The sequence below is a fragment of the Bactrocera neohumeralis genome, chromosome 6 (genome assembly GCF_024586455.1).
Source record: "Bactrocera neohumeralis isolate Rockhampton chromosome 6, APGP_CSIRO_Bneo_wtdbg2-racon-allhic-juicebox.fasta_v2, whole genome shotgun sequence".
In the NCBI taxonomy this organism is placed as follows: Eukaryota; Metazoa; Arthropoda; class Insecta; order Diptera; family Tephritidae; genus Bactrocera; species Bactrocera neohumeralis.
In genome coordinates this window covers 8,744,557-8,763,723 of record NC_065923.1, presented here as the reverse complement: position 1 = coordinate 8,763,723, position 19,167 = coordinate 8,744,557, and the positions used below count along the sequence as shown (strand labels likewise).

General features: G+C 32.9%; 2 protein-coding genes across 10 annotated transcripts in view; one reads left to right on the top strand and one right to left on the bottom strand.

The window, feature by feature from the left end:
• LOC126761020 (SCY1-like protein 2) overlaps positions 1 to 17,334 on the top strand; it is a 74,243-nt gene extending 56,909 nt beyond the window's left edge. For 3 of the 9 annotated variants that reach the window (XM_050476896.1, XM_050476895.1, XM_050476887.1), the window contains 2 exons: positions 3,455 to 3,634; positions 13,398 to 17,334. In XM_050476896.1, coding sequence (XP_050332853.1) covers positions 3,455 to 3,634; positions 13,398 to 13,424 — 207 coding nt within the window. In that variant the 3' untranslated portion in view covers positions 13,425 to 17,334. Of the gene's footprint in view, positions 1 to 2,441; positions 2,460 to 3,454; positions 7,365 to 13,397 lie in introns of those variants that run through there. The other 6 variants (XM_050476894.1, XM_050476890.1, XM_050476889.1 and 3 more) reach the window with 4 other exon arrangements.
• Positions 17,324 to 18,707, bottom strand: LOC126761021 (uncharacterized). The gene is made up of 6 exons (XM_050476897.1): positions 18,583 to 18,707; positions 18,444 to 18,527; positions 18,188 to 18,378; positions 17,925 to 18,135; positions 17,772 to 17,865; positions 17,324 to 17,600 (listed from the first exon to the last, which is right to left on the bottom strand). Exons 1-6 carry the CDS (start codon positions 18,606 to 18,608, stop codon positions 17,439 to 17,441), a joined length of 768 nt encoding a protein of 255 aa, XP_050332854.1. The 5' UTR covers positions 18,609 to 18,707; the 3' UTR covers positions 17,324 to 17,438.
• Between the last annotated feature and the right edge of the window lie 460 nt (positions 18,708 to 19,167).

Here is a 19,167-nt window from a genome sequence, read left to right as displayed (position 1 = left end):
AGTAATAGAACTGATTTTCTTCCGCCGCGACCGTAGTTCGGATCGTGATCGCACCGACTGGATTCAATAGAAGGCGTTCCTAGCTAATGAACGAGCGGCTGGTCAGTTGCAAAGTTTTGAACTCAGACCGCCGACTAAGTAATCGTTTAATTACCCAAATGTTAATTTTATCAAAATCTGTGGTTCATGACATTGTGACGGAAATGTGCGCGAAGATGGTCACAAAAGTACTCACTTTTTTGTGAACAGCTAACTAACCAAGCCCGGCATCCCAACACTTCCGCAGCGGCCCTACAGCCCAGATGTGGCCCCCCCGAAAGTTTTTTTTTTGTTTCCTTGCCTGAAAATGTAGGCAAGCATTTGAGACGACAAAGGGGATCCATTCAGCATGCACCTCGGCCAGGAATAATGGGATGCCCAACTTATTCCAGTGTGAGAGACAAAAGGATTTTCCATTCAACGTTTATTACGATTGCAAATTATTATATATTGGACTTTTAACTTAAATCCTTTTTTCTTATGATAGGCTATTCCGGAGAATGTTTTTAATCATTTGTAATGAAAATGATTTCTATTATGCATCAATTACAAAACGTTTCATGAAATATGTTTAAATTTCGCATTTTCTTTGATTTTTATTGTTTTAAATTTTTATTAACGATCTTGGCAACAAAGCGTTCTGCATATATTTTTGGTATAATTTCAATCTGGCCGTTCCAGCCATTCCGTACCAGCCATTCAGTCAACTGTCAAAGTTCGGTAGGTGAGCGGCTCTCACATTTCCAGTGACAGGAGAGTTGGGCATCCCATTATTCCTGCCTCGGCTCTCAAGGCTATTCCGGAGAATGCCTTTCATGACGCCTTCAATGCTTGGAAATCGCGCTGGCTGCGCTGCGAAAAAGAACGTAATCTCCTTCTGCGTCGATGCAGCGCGGCCAGATTGGTTCAATAAATTTTTAAAATCGACTCAGTCCTATTACATTCCGGAAAACACACTGTTCCTCTGAACTGGATCCTCTGAAATTAAAAAACGAAAACGATTTCGTTAAATAAATGTTAAATCTAGTAATTAATCGAAGGAATAAGCAAAATAAAATTGTTTTAGAAAATGGCGGTCTTTTAAAACAGAAAAAAAGATTTTTGACCAAATTTCTAAATTGCTTATAAAAAAATATTTATCGTTGAGAAAAAAATCTTCGATTAATTATTATAAAAATATATTTAAGAAGCTCGTGTTAAAATTTGAGACTAATCTATTTGACCGTTTTTTAGTAATGTTGATCACCGGCTTTGAACGTATCATTTTGAGAACAATGCGCTTAAAATTTGGAATGCGCGTAACTTCGAAAATATTCACCAGAACGATATGAAATTTTCCGTGTTTATTCTTAAATATATGTACATTAATAAAATAAAATAAACAAAATCGATGTTTTGAAAATTCTAACTGTATATAACCCCTTAAAAGAGCAACGAACTCGACTTTAGGGCGATAAATAAAAAATAGTAAAAATATGATTATTTTATTCTGAATCTTTTATATTTTGATTGGCAAGGATTTTAAAACATTTTAATTTCTTTATCGAAATGATATGACTAATCATAAATACTGTGTTTTACACCCACAAAACCTGATTTATATCTAAATATTTAAATTTATGTCAATGTTAATAAAATAAAAAAGAAAAAATGAGTATTACTTAGAAAAATGTTTTGAAGTGGAACTAGTATTATCGGGTATATAAATTATGTAGAGCAGAGATGGATTTTTTTGTGCAAAAATCGTGAGTTGAAAATATAATATGTTGAAGCGAAAAAAGAGTGTGGGGAACTAACTGTAAATCTTTGCTATAAGTAAGAGAGTACGCTTTTGTTTTTATTGTCCTTTTCGATAACATAACTGTTTTTTTAATAAATCGTTTTAAGTCTCAGTGTGATATAATGTTGACGTGTTTTAGGTTTTTTGATTTCGGTGTTATAAGTTTGTGTGAATTGACTATAATGACTTCTTGTATTTTCAACAAAAGAGAGAGCGGCAGCCTAAACGTTCAATATCTACATATTTGAGTGTTCTTTAAATTTTCATGTTCAGGTTAAATTCGCAGCAATAATCTCTGTGCGCGTGCAAATACTGCATTTTCCCATTTACATACTTATTCTGAGTGTTCACCAGCGAGAGCTTCACTAAAATTCTCACCTACAAACATATATACATACACACATTCGCCACTTGTGTCTATCTCAGTGGGCATAATTTCATTAATTCATTTATATGATTTCGTATATTCGTTAAAATTTCATTTCGTATTAGTGTTTTTTGTTCTCGTTCTTGTGTAACGTCCCATCTCTAAGCGATTTCTCTACAAATGTGTGCATTCCATTTGTTTATCGAAATATATTTTTTATTTCGTTTACTTTCGGTTAATTGGAAATTATTGCAGCTTGCACGGAGCATGATCGTGAGTACACGTTTTCGCTATGACTTTGCGACATACATACATATGTACATATGTACACATATTACTTATATGTATTTAAGTAACTACACGCTACCACCACTCTATACTCACACGCAAGCGATTGCATTCGAATGTCCTTTGTTACTCTAAAACGCAAACACTACGCTATGCTTACTGTAAACTTTCCAGTTACATGCATTCATATGGGTACGCGAAAACTTGCTCGCGAGCAAAGTCCAGTGCTACACCTTCGCTCGCGAAATGCCTTCACCGGCCGATATTCGCCCGCATTTTAGATTCGAACGAGGTCCACTTGATTTTGCTCAAAAGCATTGAGTAATTGCGTACCCTGATCCACAGCACACCTATATAGTTACATAAATACGAATGTTAACAAGGTTTGTTGAGTTGATGATTGTTTTGCGTTGGTTTGTCGTATTCTTGCAATTTACTCGTACAACTACTACTACTACTGCCACTATTAAAAATATTACTCCTACTATATAACCGCATATACTCTACATATTTACACCAAATAATTCTGCGTTTCTTGCTTTGCTTCTGTTCCACTGATTTTTGATTTGTGTTATTGTCATTTCTGTATTAAAATGTTAATTTGTGTAATTGGTTGTTTGGTTTGTTGCCTAAACGGTTCGTAATTTTGCTTTATTATGATTGTTCAACAGCTTCAAATAAACGCATTACCCATCACATTATGTAAATTGCAATCTGTTTGCTACAAAAAACTTGTCAAACATCTTTCCAACGAAGAAAAATGTGCGAGTGTTTGATTCAAGAGAAGAAATTAAAAAGTTCTCAAGCAAATAAACGTAGCGAGTCACGCAGAACACAACCGAAAATATATCCATTGGCTTGCCACACACTGGCACATTTTTCTTCGAGATTCGCACAAGAAACACCTACATTTGTACGATATAACGTATTTATGACACTAGCAACTGTATGCTTTGAACAGACTTCATAACCTTTCAAAGAAATCTCCTTTATTATCCTCCAACAAACAGGGTGGATCAATGCCGAACACCTCAAGCAGTGTGCCATTTTTACTATCGTCCAGTATGCAATCGATACGATCCAGACGTACCTCAACTGTGCTCTCATCGGGACCGCTGGGATCTGGCTCTGGCCTACTACAGCAACTCGGCAGCGGAATGGTAAGACAAATAACTACTTCTGTATCAGGCAATGCAAGCCCGGTGCAACATTTAGTGGTTAATGGACAACGTACCTACGTCCGAAAGTGTCCGTCACTCAATATCACATTCAGTCAGTAGTGAACAAATGCAGAAAGTCTCGATAAATACGAAAATATTCTAATGAAGTAATGACGAAGTGAAGCCTGTTGGCGTTGGCAAGATATGAAGATTTGCAAACGCCTTAAACGCAAATATGCATTGAATCATTTGAGCTGTGCTTTGTAACAAAATATTTAACAAACCAAAAAAAGGATTTTTAATTTACACAATTACATACATATTTACTAGTACATAAAACTTATATTAAATAAAAGAAAAATTTAATATAAAATAAAAGTTAGTGTAGCGCATGCAGAGTACTCACAAACGTCACAAAAACGGCAAACAATTGGGAATGATTGGCTTTGTGAACAGATTTTTTCAGAACTAAGCCAATTCAGCACAAAATTCGTAACGAACTTTTATACATGCTCCACTGTGCCACTACGGTGGGGAATAAGTTGAATATTGCCGTTTATGTTAAGCCTAGATCTGATTATCGCATAGAAACCTACACAACCGCATATGTACATTGTGCGTTCGAGTCTTCATGATGGCTTTCAATTTAAGTAAAGCACTCCTGCTAAACACCTTTTGTAGCACTATATGGCTTACAGATTTCTACGAAACTTAAAGTCACTTTCTTGCGCACACATCTCGTTTGGAATATAAAGCAATCATTTCCTGGTTTAGTCGGGGCAAATCATAGTCTCCGACGTACGTATGAAAACATTTTTAAATCAAACCCGGCTGTGACAGTAACTATATATAAGATATCCTTTAAGCAACTAGCGGAATTTTGCCAATTTCATCAGTATGATTTGCTTGTTTCCCAGAAGCATTGAAGACACACACATTTTTCCCTAATTATAAAGACTTTTTGTGGTTTGAGTAGGGTCTATATTGACAACTGTTGAGAGAACATTTTGTAACGGGGTTTTCAATAAGAGCGCTACAAAAACTGGTTGGGATATCAATGAAGTTCTTTATTCCTGTGAAAGTACATTCCATGCCATTATGTATGGAACTCGATTTCTTTTGCATGACCTCCACGGTCACGCTTGTAAAAGTCCAGACGCTGAACCCAATTTTAAACAGTTTTCAAGCATAAATCGGCCAATATTGCGGCAAATCCACGTTTGATATTCGTCCGAAGTTCTTAAATCGTCGCTGGCTTGTTGACATAGACCATAGACTCAACGTAGCCCCACAAGATATAGTCTAACGGCGTCAGTTCGCACAATCGAGGCGGCCAATTGACTGCGCCATTTCGTGAGATAACACGTTCACCAAACTTGGTTTTCAATAAATCGATTGTGACATTCGCTGTGTGGCTTGTGGCGCCGTCCTGTTGGAACCACATATTGTCCAAGTCCATATCATCCAATTCGGGCCAAAAATATTCGGTTATCATTGCGATTCCAATTCACAGTAACGTGCCAGTCTTGATCATCACCCATAAACCGCCCCAAACCGTAATATATTCGGGATGTAATAGTGGCTCTTGGAATATGTGCCTGTCCAATAAATCATATTTTGCTTATTGACGGAGCCATTCAGACAGAAATGAGCCTCATCGATGAAGATGATTTTTCGATGAAAAGCCGGATGATTTTCAAGTTGTTGCCGAGCCCAATTCACAAACAATGCACGTTTCTGGTGGTCAAGCGGCTTCAGTTCTTACGTAAATTTGATCTTGTAAGGATGTAGGCCAAGAACTTTCGCGAAATTCGTCACAACGATGTCACAGAAATGATGAACGACATGACTGATAAGACTGATTTGGGTCTTCCTCAATTAATGCGCTAACGGCAGCAATATTCTCAACATTACGGGCACTGCTTTGTCTCACTGACACGGGAACATTTTTTACTGTGCCTGTGGACTCAAATTTTTCTACTAGACGTTCAATTGTTGATTTGACGGGACGATTATGACGACCATAAATTGGACGTAGTGCTTTTAAAGTTGAGGCCGCTGACTGCAAATTTTGGTAGAAAATTTTAATAATTTCAACTCGTTGTGGGATCGTATACCCTTTCATGATGAAATGACAAACATTACTCAAGAGAAATGTCAAAAGAGCAGAAAAATATGGCGTCGTTTGCTGTTCCATCGGTCTAGTCTTGTAGCGTACCTTTTGAAAAACCCTTTATATGTCTGAGTAAATTTTTCAGTATGTCTTTTAAGTGATCGTGGTGTCTTTCGTGTCTTCTCCACTGGTTCTTCCTTATTTATTGAATTAAATGAAACAAGTGTTACTTAATGTGGAAATGATTGCAATTAAAAATGGAGGCACGCAAGTAAAATAACCAAATCATCAAATGCCAAATTTTAGTTTTTGTTTTGAAATGTAAATGAATAAAAACAAATGTCACAGAAATTGCAAAGAAGCAATGTTGCTGTTGTTGCTTTGGCAAATTTTGTGATTTTTGTACAGTTTTAACTCTAAAAATTATAATTTTCCTACATAATATTTCATTTCCATACATAAGTTGTTGTTGCGCTATTTATGGGCGCATTTTAGACGGGGCAGAGGGTAACAATGTCACGAATGTTATGCATTCAATTACACATAGTATACATGTATGTACATGCGTATCGTATTTATCGCATATATATGTACACAAATACTTATACAAAAAGCCAATATTAAATGTTATTTACTTTGAAGTTTAAACATATCGAAAGCAAAATAATTAAAATTAATACCATAATTGTTTTTACTCTTACCCTTGATTTGTTGTAGTTCTTTAAGTATATACATACGTATTTAATAGCAGTACTAAATGTATATAAATAAATAGCAAAAAGCAAAATAACAACAAATTAACAAATATTCGTAATGCGTTCGACAAGAACCCTCCCAAGGAAGAACATGTTCCTTTAGTTTTTCACTCTCACACACTTTGTATATAGTAATATTGTTAGGTAAACATACTGTTATATATTGTTATATTTTTAGCGTGCACTCAGTATTTGCAATCGGTACTTACGTAATCAAAAAAGTAATTGTGTCTATATTTTGTCTTAATATTCAATTAAATTTTAATTTATTATAAAGCGAACATGCATATATACAGTTATCACATAGAATATCGGTTAACTAATTGATATTACTTCGCTGGCTTAGTTTAATTTAGTGTTAGTGAATACATATATACCTTTATGTATGTATTTCCGTTTAGTAAGTAGCGCCTGCCCTGCGTTTGACTTTTGCCCCAGCAAGTACCGAATTTTGTATGATTTTCAGCTTTTTGCAGACACCCAACTGCCATCCTATTGAAAGATGTACAATTGTTGTTGCACGCGAATTTACAGAAAACACACTTTTCCATTTATAAGTCAGTTATTTTTGCATGCTTTTTCCGCAAGGGGCTTAACCCCTTCTCACTCTCACATACGCTCATACTTTTAAGAATTTCGGCGATGCATGTCACTCGAGTTTCTATACATGTACATATGTATATCTGGGTAATAAAATGTTGGAGCAGCATTTGCGAAAACTTTCTACCGACTTTTCACGTTTTTGATTGTTATGCATTATTTCTATTACTAACGACTGTCATTTATTAATCAATTTTTCATTTGAGAGGTTGTGCAAATAATCATTATCCAATTGATTTGTGACAAAGTTCTCATAAAATAAAAAAAAGTTAACTCTGTTGCATGGACAGAACTGATAAAAAAAAATGTTAACTCATTTATATTGTTGCATTGACTTTGACTTATTAGAAATCTATGTCATGCTCACTTAGATAAACAGGCAGTTTTAAAAATCAATTTTGGAATAAATGACGATTCATGTTTAAGGGAACATCTCAGTGTGACCTTCCGAAAAATCGTGATTTGTTTTTAAGTTGAAATTAACTAATCGGTTCGATTTTTTTATAACTAAATACATTCATATTACATAGTTAAATAAATTTTTGAAAGCGTTAAAAAAAAATACGATGTCCACGATTGCACAATTTTGATCTAAATCAAAAGTTTCTAAAACATTATTAATCTGTAGGAAAGTTGCTCTCGTGCTATAGAGAACTTGTTTTTTTTTGAAATTTGACAAAATGGCGGCGGTTCGAGCAAAAAGAATTTGGCCCTCTTTTCGACAGTTTTTCGAAGAAAAAAATAGGAAGATTTGAAAAAATAAAGCATTCATAGCGCGATAGAGAATGACGTTAAAAATGTTCTCTCCAAATTGAAACTAGATATCTTCAAAACTCTTCCTTTGAGAGTAGAAACCGTTTTGAATACACCATTCTGAAAAAAATGCGAACGAGGCAGATGTCTTACTCCGTTCCCCACTCTGTTCTCTTTCTACAAGAAACGCTGTAACGACCATAATAATTTTAATTTCGATTTCAAAATTTGAGAGAATGTTTATTACAGTGTATACTATCTGATAATACAAACGATCTCTTAAAGTCTTAAATTGACTAAAAACGGTTTCCCCAGGCCCATAATTCCGGTTTCTTTTTACAAATACAAACCCAGGTAGTCACAAAGAAATGTTTCACAGACGTTAACGCGACGCTGTTTTTTCGAAAAAAATGAGTGGTTTCGGAACCAGTCGTGCTTTCACTTTTCTAACCCCAAATGATCTTTCAAACTGATTTTCACTGACTTATCCAATATTCGAACAATGCCAGTAAGAACTCTGACTGTTAAACGTTGATTCTCACGCACCAATTCCTTTTTTTAATTGATGTGCTGATCATAAGTTGATGTTGATGGTCGTCCTGGATATTGTCCCTAATTCCGTTTCCTTTGAATAATTTGTACCAACCAAAAACACTTGCTCCCGACAAATAATTTTCACCGAAGGCCTTTTCCAACATTCTGAAGATTTCGACACTAATGATTATTTTGATAGGACACTTGGTCCAGATGTAGGGTTATCATATTCCCTGATTTTGATATTCCCTGATTCCCACTCACATATCATTGATAGTATACCAAACTAGAAAAAAATTTCGAATAATGAGTTTTCGCGTGAAATTCAACTTAAAAAGTCCTACTATTTTTTGCCCACTATAGTATATACACTTTATAGGGTCTCTGACGTTTCCTTCTGGGTGTTACAAAACTCGTACAAACTAAATTATCCTGTTCGCAATATAATGATTTAGCATACGTTTCAGAAATCGCGGCAACTTTTGTTGCTGCATTTGGATCGATTTGCAATTGGCCAATATATGAAATTCGATCCTTGCTTCATATATGTACATATTATAAGTGGATAAGTCAATCTCACAAAACGCTCTGCCTAAATCATTGGGCATAAGCTTTAGGTTGAGATCAAATCTTGCTAAGTAGGAGTCTAACTCGATTACAGTATTCTGATAAGTAACATTCCTTAGTTCGGCAACTAAATAACGGTAGTCCAAGGAGCTGACTATTAGACTATGGGAGAAGGTATTGGATGAGTCGATTTAAAGTAGAATTGTGGGTACCTGCGTATCTCGCCAAAATGAAAGAAAACATTATTTGCACAATACTAAAAATCGTAATTATCCTAACACAAATGTTTTTGCATTCGCCAATTCGTACACCACACACGTTTATATTTTTTTTATGATAAATATTACATACACTCGTACATAAATGTATATCGTTTTCTGCTGCATGTACCAATAATTGCTATGGAATCCAGTTATATGTAGATATTATTATGTGCGCATTTTACTTTCTGCCCATCTGACATTGCACAATGAAGAAAACAAATTTCCGCGATATTTTTATCTCGTCCCCGTTCGTTTGTGAAAGTCTATCGAATTGATGAGAAATGCATTGTACAAAATATTTAATTAATGCTAAGCCAATTTTTATCAGACAAAACATATGTATGTATGTATATATCACTAAATCGTTAAAAGCAAGTTTGCAAATATTTCAAAGGAATGTTTAAGGATATGATTGACTGACACTCACGGCCCAAAACACTGCACACGAACACATGATTTACAACCTGAATATACTAGATATTTATATACATATATATGTATTCATATAGAGCGTAAGATATCTTTTCATACCTACAGCCATATACATATACATAGGCAAATACATTTGGATCATTACGTTATTTAAAGCTTAGACTTAGTGTAGTTTTACGAAACACATGAAACCGTTAATTACTGTAGTTATTTGTATGACATATGTACATATATTCTTGCATATACAACAATTAAAGTACAATAGCCTACTTAGAGAGATTAGTACCCATGAGGTATGTATAAGAGTTTCGGAAATTTTTCGTAACATTTATCATTGAATTTAGATGTAAAGAATCTTCGCTAATCCCCGTTAACCTTAGATAGTTATATAGTTGTAGAATGGTAAAAATTCGATCTTAGAGCTATTTATGTTATTTTAGTCTTCTTAACCTTGACATGATCTAATACTCTCCCGTGCATCTATTTAAGTATTTATGTGTGCGTACGTATTACTGGTTATACTCATGTAAATATGTAGTTAATGCTATGGAAATTCGAAAATATTGAAGTTAACAAATTTTTATAATTATTACTAAAATACTTACATACATATATATATATTGCATTATAAATCCACAAAAAGACATTTATATTGTAAGTTGTTTCCATATCTCACTGTTGTTGTGGATGCTTTGCGAATGTAAATGTACGATTCTTCCCTTTGAGTACCACAAAACTGTATCTATTAATTATACTTACTTCTTTAAGGGGTTACATGAGTTTCCTCGGGTAAAAAATAGACTTTTTTCAACAATTTTTTTCTCATATAAAACATGAAATATTTTATTAGAATTTTTTATTGTTACAAACATACACTGTTAACAAAAAACTACTGAAATTTTTGGAGAGAAAAAAAAGCGCCATTTCCGGTGAGCCCACGCTAAAAAAAATGTGCCCGCGTTAGCAGGATAACTCCTTACAGTATGATCTAGAGTGAAAAATACGTAGGTAAAACCTTAACTTGGAACTAGGGTAAAGGAAAAAAAACTGAAAATCGGACTTTTGGGAAAAAAATTCCAAAAAATTAAAATTTCAGTCAAAATTTCGTGACATAATTGTTTCGATTGTCTGAAATATTTTCCTTTTTCGAAGCTGCCGAACACAAAAAATGTCCTCACATAAACTTCAAGTTGAAAAAAAAAACTAACTTTGATCAATCAGACCTCGAAGAGCACTATAATGCACGCTTTTCAAGAATCGCAGTATATTTAATATTTAAGTGTATATGTATGAATAAATACAGTGCAATGTCTGCAGCAACCAAGTTTGTGCGGTATCTCATTAACTTTGGAAACATCCTAGGCTCAACGCTTGAAAAATTCAAATCAAATCTTCTCAGGCATTATTCAACTTTCGCGCATATTTTTAATTATGGAAATGATTTTACAAATCCAAAAGCACCAATTGTATATATGTATGTAACTAACTTTTATATTTGGATAGAATTTTTTTATGTTAAACTATATTAAACACTTTTACTTAGACCTCTACACCTACACTTGTGCACTCAGACATGCAAACTACTCTCTTAAGTGCCTTAGATGTGTCAAAACTTATTCATGTTATATAAAATCATTTCGATGTTCTTGATAATTGTGTCCCAATTAATTCCAAACACCCAATTAAATGCCTGCATCGGTATATACATATGTATAATTGTACATAAATATACGCACACACATGGCAAATATATGTATATATTTAAAAACGATTTACACACCGTGAGTTTCTCAAAAAGCTGAAAATTGTAAGCCCTTATTTGAAGACATCTGACCACCGACATACAGACATATGTACACATAATTTCGGGTAACACATAATTGAGCAAGCGATTTCTGGAAATGATCGATTTTACAAGCATTTTAAAATAGGACAGGCAATGTCTGCCAACTGGATTCACCTTAACTTGGTAGTATTGGTTGTTGGTGCGTGCATACGCGGTTAATTTCCCTCATGCAAATGCACAAATGTCGTATTCATTTTCATTATTTGCATATCTATTATTCATCCAAAACAAACATGCATTAACTCAAACACATTCACACGCATACCCAAAGCGAGACTTCCAATCTGCATTTCCCGGCCTCCGGTAGTTTTGATTTCATCAACAATTAAATTATTTCGTATGAATGTCGACACAATAATCTGCAAATATCGGCTCCATACTTTTCGCAGATGTAAGTATTATATTTATGAAGTACATAAGTATAAGCTCTGAAGGTTAGAAAATATGTACACACAGTAGGCTCTTTCTGAACTCAATTTTCTAAACACACTCAAGCAATATCACATTGAATCCATTATGGCTCAAAACGTTTTATTAGTTGCGATTCATATAAGCAATGGACCGGAAGCCTGGCTGGATCACATATCACATTTACATTGGATCACAATGTAATCACAAGGCCACATTTAGGAGTAACTCGTACCATCAGTAATCAACAATACAAATTTTAATAAAAGTTTTGTTCTTATATTTAAGTCAATTGTAATTGTAGTTACTCCACCAACACCCCTCCCCTCGATTTTGCATGATACTGATACAACTTCTCTGAAATCCTCTCACGTACGTGTGACGTACTTCCCTTAAAATACTTGTACGTGTTCTCTACTATAGTCTATGTATATTTGTATTTATTTATTAATTATTATTATTTTTTTGGTAATATATGTTAGAGTGAAACAGAATTAATTCTAGTTTGTACGTATGCAAATCATGTATGTATTAATTGATAGATCTAGCTAAAAATCTTTCTATATGTTTTGATCTTATTAATTTCACAACCAATGAGAATTTTGGTACTCATATTTGTCCTTCGCAAACCACAGAATTTTCAAAAACCGGTCTGGTGGGTCTGATATACCTTTCAAGAACAAGTTTGGAACAAGCAGTAATTTCAAAAAATGGCGACTTGTATCTGTGATCAATTTAAAATAGACAATGTGAAGAAATTCCTTTTTTTCAATACTCCAACAGGGTGTATAACGTATTGCCGACATTTGAAATCTCGAAATTTAGCATCCCGACAGTCAAAATACCGACCGGATCATAACCCCTAGTCAGTAGAATTCATTTTATGTGCTTCGATAGGAATAAGGACGGGCAATATAAAATATTTTTCACATGTCGGCATTTTGGTTGTCGGTCATTTTGATTTTTCGGTGTTCTGATTTGTCGGTATTTTGATGTGTCGGCATTTTGAACTTCGGTATTTTAAGTGTATGCTACTCCAACTCAAATTCTCAAACTTTAATTGAGCTAAATAAACAAAATTTGAAAATTTTTAAAACATTTTATTTATTGCAAGTTCGTTTCATATAAAAAAAAAAAACTTAGGAAGAAACTTATTTGTGATGTGTTCTCAGTCGCAGGTTTGATTTTTTTATTTCACTTTATATTTCTATGTGCGTAGGTGTACTAGTTGCTATATAATATAGAATACCGTAGACTAATTAAATTTCTAACTTCATTGTAAAACTGCCGAAACTACACATAGTATATGGTATAATTAAGTTATTATTGAATAAACAACATGGCCCCGTTACGATCCACACAGTTACACAAATCATGCTACTAAATGCAACGATCTTCCGGCTAGTCGCTCTACGTAATATTGGAAAATATCACTACTAAACCATCCATACTTATTTCCTTTTTTTCGTTTGCTAATCTAACTCTTTTTCAGTACCAGCTTTTCTCCGGTCGAACTTAAGCAAATTTTTTTACAAGTCACAGCTATCGCAATCATTTTAAACTCACCTAGCATTCGTTTAGCAAAACGCGACTTGCAACTGCATCAAATTACAGCGCGCCGGGCCACAAACAAACTGCGGCGAAATGATGTATCTCTGAGCATGTGTACATTTTTAGAGAAAGCAACTGGGCAATGGGAACGCGTTAAAGTAACCGCGCAATATTACCAGCAGTTTTAAATATTCGTCATACTCACACCAGCTTAACACTCACACATTATATTTTACACAGCTATTTATTTCAATCACTTTTCAACACATATACAACTGTAGGTTCATCCGATATAAGTTCGCACAGTGTCTAACACGAACGAATCACTTAAATAAGAAATGCAATAATAAATTTACACTCATATTTTCGAAATATGAAACAGCCTGTATGCTGTAAAACCCCCGTACACCTCCCCTAAATGCAAATGCAATCATTTTAGAAAGAAACATTACTTAGTAGTTGATAGTGATGATAGAGTCTGGAAATCTGGAAATACGATTGAATTTAGAAACTCCTGTTTATTCTTATACTATTACCCGACATTTCCAGCATTTTTAGCATCTTAGCGTCTTTAGAAAACAATCACAGCCAACTATGGCATATGGTATTTATGTATTTAAGATGTTGATGTTCACATAAAGGAATCTCGATGTTTTAGTAGCGCCAAGTGTTGTAGGTGAAACGGAAAAAAGTTCCATTAACACTTTGCACACACATATAAGATATATGTATGTGTGTATGTAGGTGTATCAGTAGCTATACGTAGTGTTTACCTCAGTCGATAGTGACACGAGTCTCGCATAAAAAAAAATCATCCTCAAATCTATGCTGTGTACTTCTACACTTTATCTAACAAGCTATGCTAGCGGCCGGTTAACTGTAATTTTGTTTGACTCACTTGTAACTAAATAATGCAACTTTCGAATTTATTTGGAAAAAGCAGAGAATTTCGACAGACTTCCCACAAATGTGTTTAACATTCTTTGGCGTGCTAGCTACAACACATTAAACTTAGGATAAACCTGTTAGAATTGAAATGAAACTATATTCATGATTTTATAACTTAGAACAAGTATTTCAGTAATATATGTAAGTGTTTAGATGCTAACGGTTTATTATTTGTATGAGAAAAAAGAAACAAATAATTAATGGAACAGCAGTTCGCAGTAACGTCATCAAAAACACCACAACTACTACTACTGAGCTAAAGGTTGTTAATCCTCCGAAAAGGGCAGGTCCCTACCCAAACATGGATGCAGTTAGTTATAAATGAAATCCCGTTTAATACATATATGGCTTGCTTTATGTGTGAATGTTTGTGTCAGGTGCCGTTTACGGTACTTAAAAACAGATGCAATAATACAGAGACGATTTGTTTGATGTACTCACTTCTTAAATAGAATTAGTATACAACAACAAAAATGCACACTATGCGTAAAGAAACCTTCAAGAAGAATGCAACAAATACAAAAAGGTATAAAAATGTTATGAAATATTCAATTTGCTAGAAACAGCGAAAGAGAGAGGATTTATTGACATTGTTAAAATAGCGAAATGTTATTGCTGTTAGGGAATGCAAATAGAAGGAAAATAAATTACATACATATAACGATTGTTGGGATTTTTTGCGGACGCCGTGCGGTGATCGTAACACAAAACTGTATTTAATATTAGATATTATATAAATCGTATTCATATACGGATACTCTGTCAATTTTACAGCACTCAAATGAAATGTCCAAAGAATAAGAATAAGAAAACATACTCTAAATATACATACATATATACATACAACTAATGAGAACTGTATTTCCAAAGTTATAAGAAGTAAATGAACGTTTGAGAATAACATTTATATTTTATGGATTGTTCAAGAGTGTATACACATTATTAGATAAATATATATATAGTTACTTCTTATCAAAGTACCTAATTATTACGTTATTATATGTATATCTATTTGTACAATTCGTGTATCTAAAAGACAATCAATATATTTCCACGTATAAGGCGAAAAAACATGTAACGTAACTTAAACAATATGCTAAGCTCAATGTGGAAACGACCAACTGTATTTTCAAATTTCGAATAACAAGTGCTGCTACATTCTTCACTTCAGAAATACATAGAAACTTTCAATACTTTAGTTGAACTCATACGCGAATGCTTGAACCGTTTCCACATTGAACTAAGTAGATACTCTATAAATTTTAGTATATACCTGCCTATATGAATACACTAATACTTCGTATTATAGAAAATCTCTCAAAAGTCCATTTTTACTCTAAAAAGCGTCAGACACGTAAATTCTTTTACAGGGATTGCCTAGCTTTTGCGTATGCAATCACATCTACTGGTTGAACTTGCACATTTAGAATTAGAATGCTTGTAGGTTCACACCACCGATCCTAACAATATTATATGAGAATCTGATAATCAAAAATTATATAAAAACACACTTACATACATTTTTTTAATATGCTTATGTATGTTTTTTGAAAGTGCAAAGTCGAAATAATTAATATTTATATAATATTTTTTATCAAATGCAAATTCACGAAAATATACAATTTTCTTTATAAATCAAGCATACGAAATATAAACACCCGTCTGCTCCTCTTGTTAATCAAGTCCAAAATAAAAAGAAAGTCTAAGAGAAATTCACATAGAGCATGGCTGCAGCTCTGCAGTTTCAACCAAAACAAAGGAAAGTTGTATGCACATTTTCGGCTATTCATAATTAAATGCAAGTGTTTCTTGAACAGAAACCACAAAATCATATGTTTCGTGTGTATGGCATACAATTTGTTAAGGCGAATATCGATTTTATGAATTAACTTTTATATATGTTTTCCATTAAATATATAAAAAAGGGTGTATTTGTTTCAGTCCATTAATTGCACTTAAATTAAACATAAAAAGGGGAAAGCAAAAGCTCAAAAAACGACTGAATTCGAATTAATTAGTTAACTAATTTGCATATAAAAACATATACATAATCAATTATATTATATACTAATTTTAGTAACCAAAAATAATTTGCCACAGTTAGGACAATTGCCAAATATATTGTGGAATAACATAATAACGTATGTATATTTTATAAGCAGTTCGATTATTTTTACAAACTATAAACTTTAGTGTAATTACATATACACATACATATAATAGATATAAAATGGTAATGTAATTTGTGTACTATGTATATTTTAATTAGTGTTTTACGACAAACAAGAGTCGACACAGATGCAAATATACTCCTCAAGCAGGAAAAATTAGTTGTTTAATTCATATAGTTTGTAAAATTACTTTATTGAAATGTTGACAAATTTTTTTTAAATAATTGTATACATATTATTTCACTAATTCATGTAATTCAACGCGTGTTTAGTCGGAAATCACATAATTGTTCATACTGAAACTATAGAGTCTACAATTTCATAGAAGATAGTGAAGTATAAAATCCTTGAAAGAGTCTTTCAAACTAGAAATGGAGTTACCTCAAATCAATCAATTTGAATGTGTTTTAAAATTCAACTTTATTTGTACACAGGTGATAAGGGAAATAAGTTTTCATGGCATTTGTTTAAAAACTGCTTAAATCATTTTGGAAGAAAGCTGCAAGACATAAACATCTAAACGGCTGCAAAATGAACAACTATGATTACAGTATCAATATTGTTTAATAGTTTTCGATATTTCTAAAGTATATTTTTAAAAATGAGTGTGTTTAGAAAGGGAGTTGATTCTCGTAAGAAGAAATAAAGAAACCAATTATTACAAATATATTTATGCATACAAATTTATGTCAACTCTTTTAAAGTACTGAATAATATTTGAATGTGTAATAAATGTGACCAGAAAATGTATAAACCAGACTTTCAATATATTTTATTACAATAAGGGGAAGGCAAATAGTTTCAACGTACAGAATTTGTAAAAAATAATATAAAATTAATTTTTTGTGATTACAACTACATGTTTATTTTCGGTGAAAATTCAAACCATCGCCGAGGCATAAAGGATCTATGCTACTTTTTTCGTTTTGTGCGCAGAATGGAAGTTCCTTATAAGACTGTAATTTCTGGTTAATGCGACCTGTTTCGCTATCACCGACTTCCGTATTGGCTTCACCGACTAAAATCTGTAAATATGTTGCAAGGGTTAAATTAATTGAGAGCTTTTAAACTAATTAAAAAAATTGCAAATAATGACACTTGTTTTAATGTAAATATACATATAAACATTAAATACATCTATTTAATTATATTAATAAAAAAGATCTATGAAATTTTCTTATAAAAGTGTATGTTACCTCAAATTCGTTTGCCAAAAATTCTGCACTCTTCGCATCCAAATTTGGCTGAGGCAATCCCATTAATGCATTTCCTAGAAATTTGTAAACAGCTCTGCAAATAAAGAGATTTTAATGATTCATTATTTAATAAGCCATAACAAAATCAATTACTTTAGGTCCACGCCGTCTAACTCTTTAGGTTCAGGAATGTCTTCATTATTCGCAATAGCATTGATTACTAAAGCAGGCTCATACACACATAATTCTGGCAAATTCCACTTTTTAAATAATTTAAGCCATGATTCCATGTTGGAAAAGCTCAGAGAATCACATTCTTCGTGCACATTTTCTTGCGCCATTTGTATGCGCTGATTCATATATTCTGTCAATAAAGAGGCTATATTTTAATTTTTACATATTTTAAAATAACATACCTAACACAGAATTCTTATTAAATTTTGATGCTGCTATCACTTCGTCGACGCTATGCGAGCTGCAACCATTTTCCACCAAATGGTTTAAAACTTTCTTTTTCATATAACCATAAACATGAATCTTCTCAGTGGACACTCTCTTCTTCACGGGTTTCTCTGACTTTTGGTCAGTATTTTGCCGCTCGGTATGCCTTTAAGAAAAATAAGACAAATTAAGCTTATAGGTGGGATAAACTGTTGTAGTTGTGAACATTACCCTTTGTTACTTTTTATGCTTTCCACCGGTGCGTCTTCAGTACTATGTAAAAGCCGCTCAAAACTCTCGTCGGGTGATTGATTTCTTCAAAGGTAGATTTATATTGTTTACGTACTATTTTGTTTTCAATAAAACTTACATTTTAGTTTCAATAGGCTCATCCATTTTCTTTATTTGTAATTAATCCATTCAATGCAAGAAAATTTGCTTCAGATAAATTCGACTTTTGTTTACTATGAACAGAGAACGTATAATATACGTATATCTCTGTTATGAATGTTATTTTGGGATCAGCTGTTTTATTTGGAATGGATGGGAATGAAACACGATGCTGCCATATTAAAACGTGTTGTCATCTGAATGAATAAACCAAAAACGAAACGGAAGGTGATTAGACTGACCTTAAATTATTTTTAAATGGATTAATATATAAGAATAAAGAAATAATTTAAATAATGAATATTAAAAAATTAAATTTAAACAATATTTCAAGGTAAATTAAGTATGTTCAAAACGGAAATTAATATATGTATATAAATTTAAAACAAATTATATTAGGTATTAAATTAAAAAGAAAATTCATAATTTTATTTAAGAAAGAAGCAGATAAAATCGTATGACTTTGAATTTCTTTATTCTTTATTGGGTCAAGTTTCGTTTATGATGTGATATATCCCTAATTTCTGGAGTACAAACCATTTGCGGCAATAACATGATGACATGT

Bases quoted from the DNA above. Each gene is read 5' to 3' on its own strand.
- LOC126761021 (XM_050476897.1), bottom strand. From the start codon at position 18,608: ATGGATGAGCCTATTGAAACTAAAAT. The intron at 18,379-18,443 runs GTAATGTTCACA...TTTTTCTTAAAG, and splicing joins AGCATAAAAAGTAACAAAGG to GCATACCGAGCGGCAAAATA. The intron at 17,866-17,924 runs GTAATTGATTTT...CTTTATTTGCAG, and splicing joins TTAGACGGCGTGGACCTAAA to AGCTGTTTACAAATTTCTAG.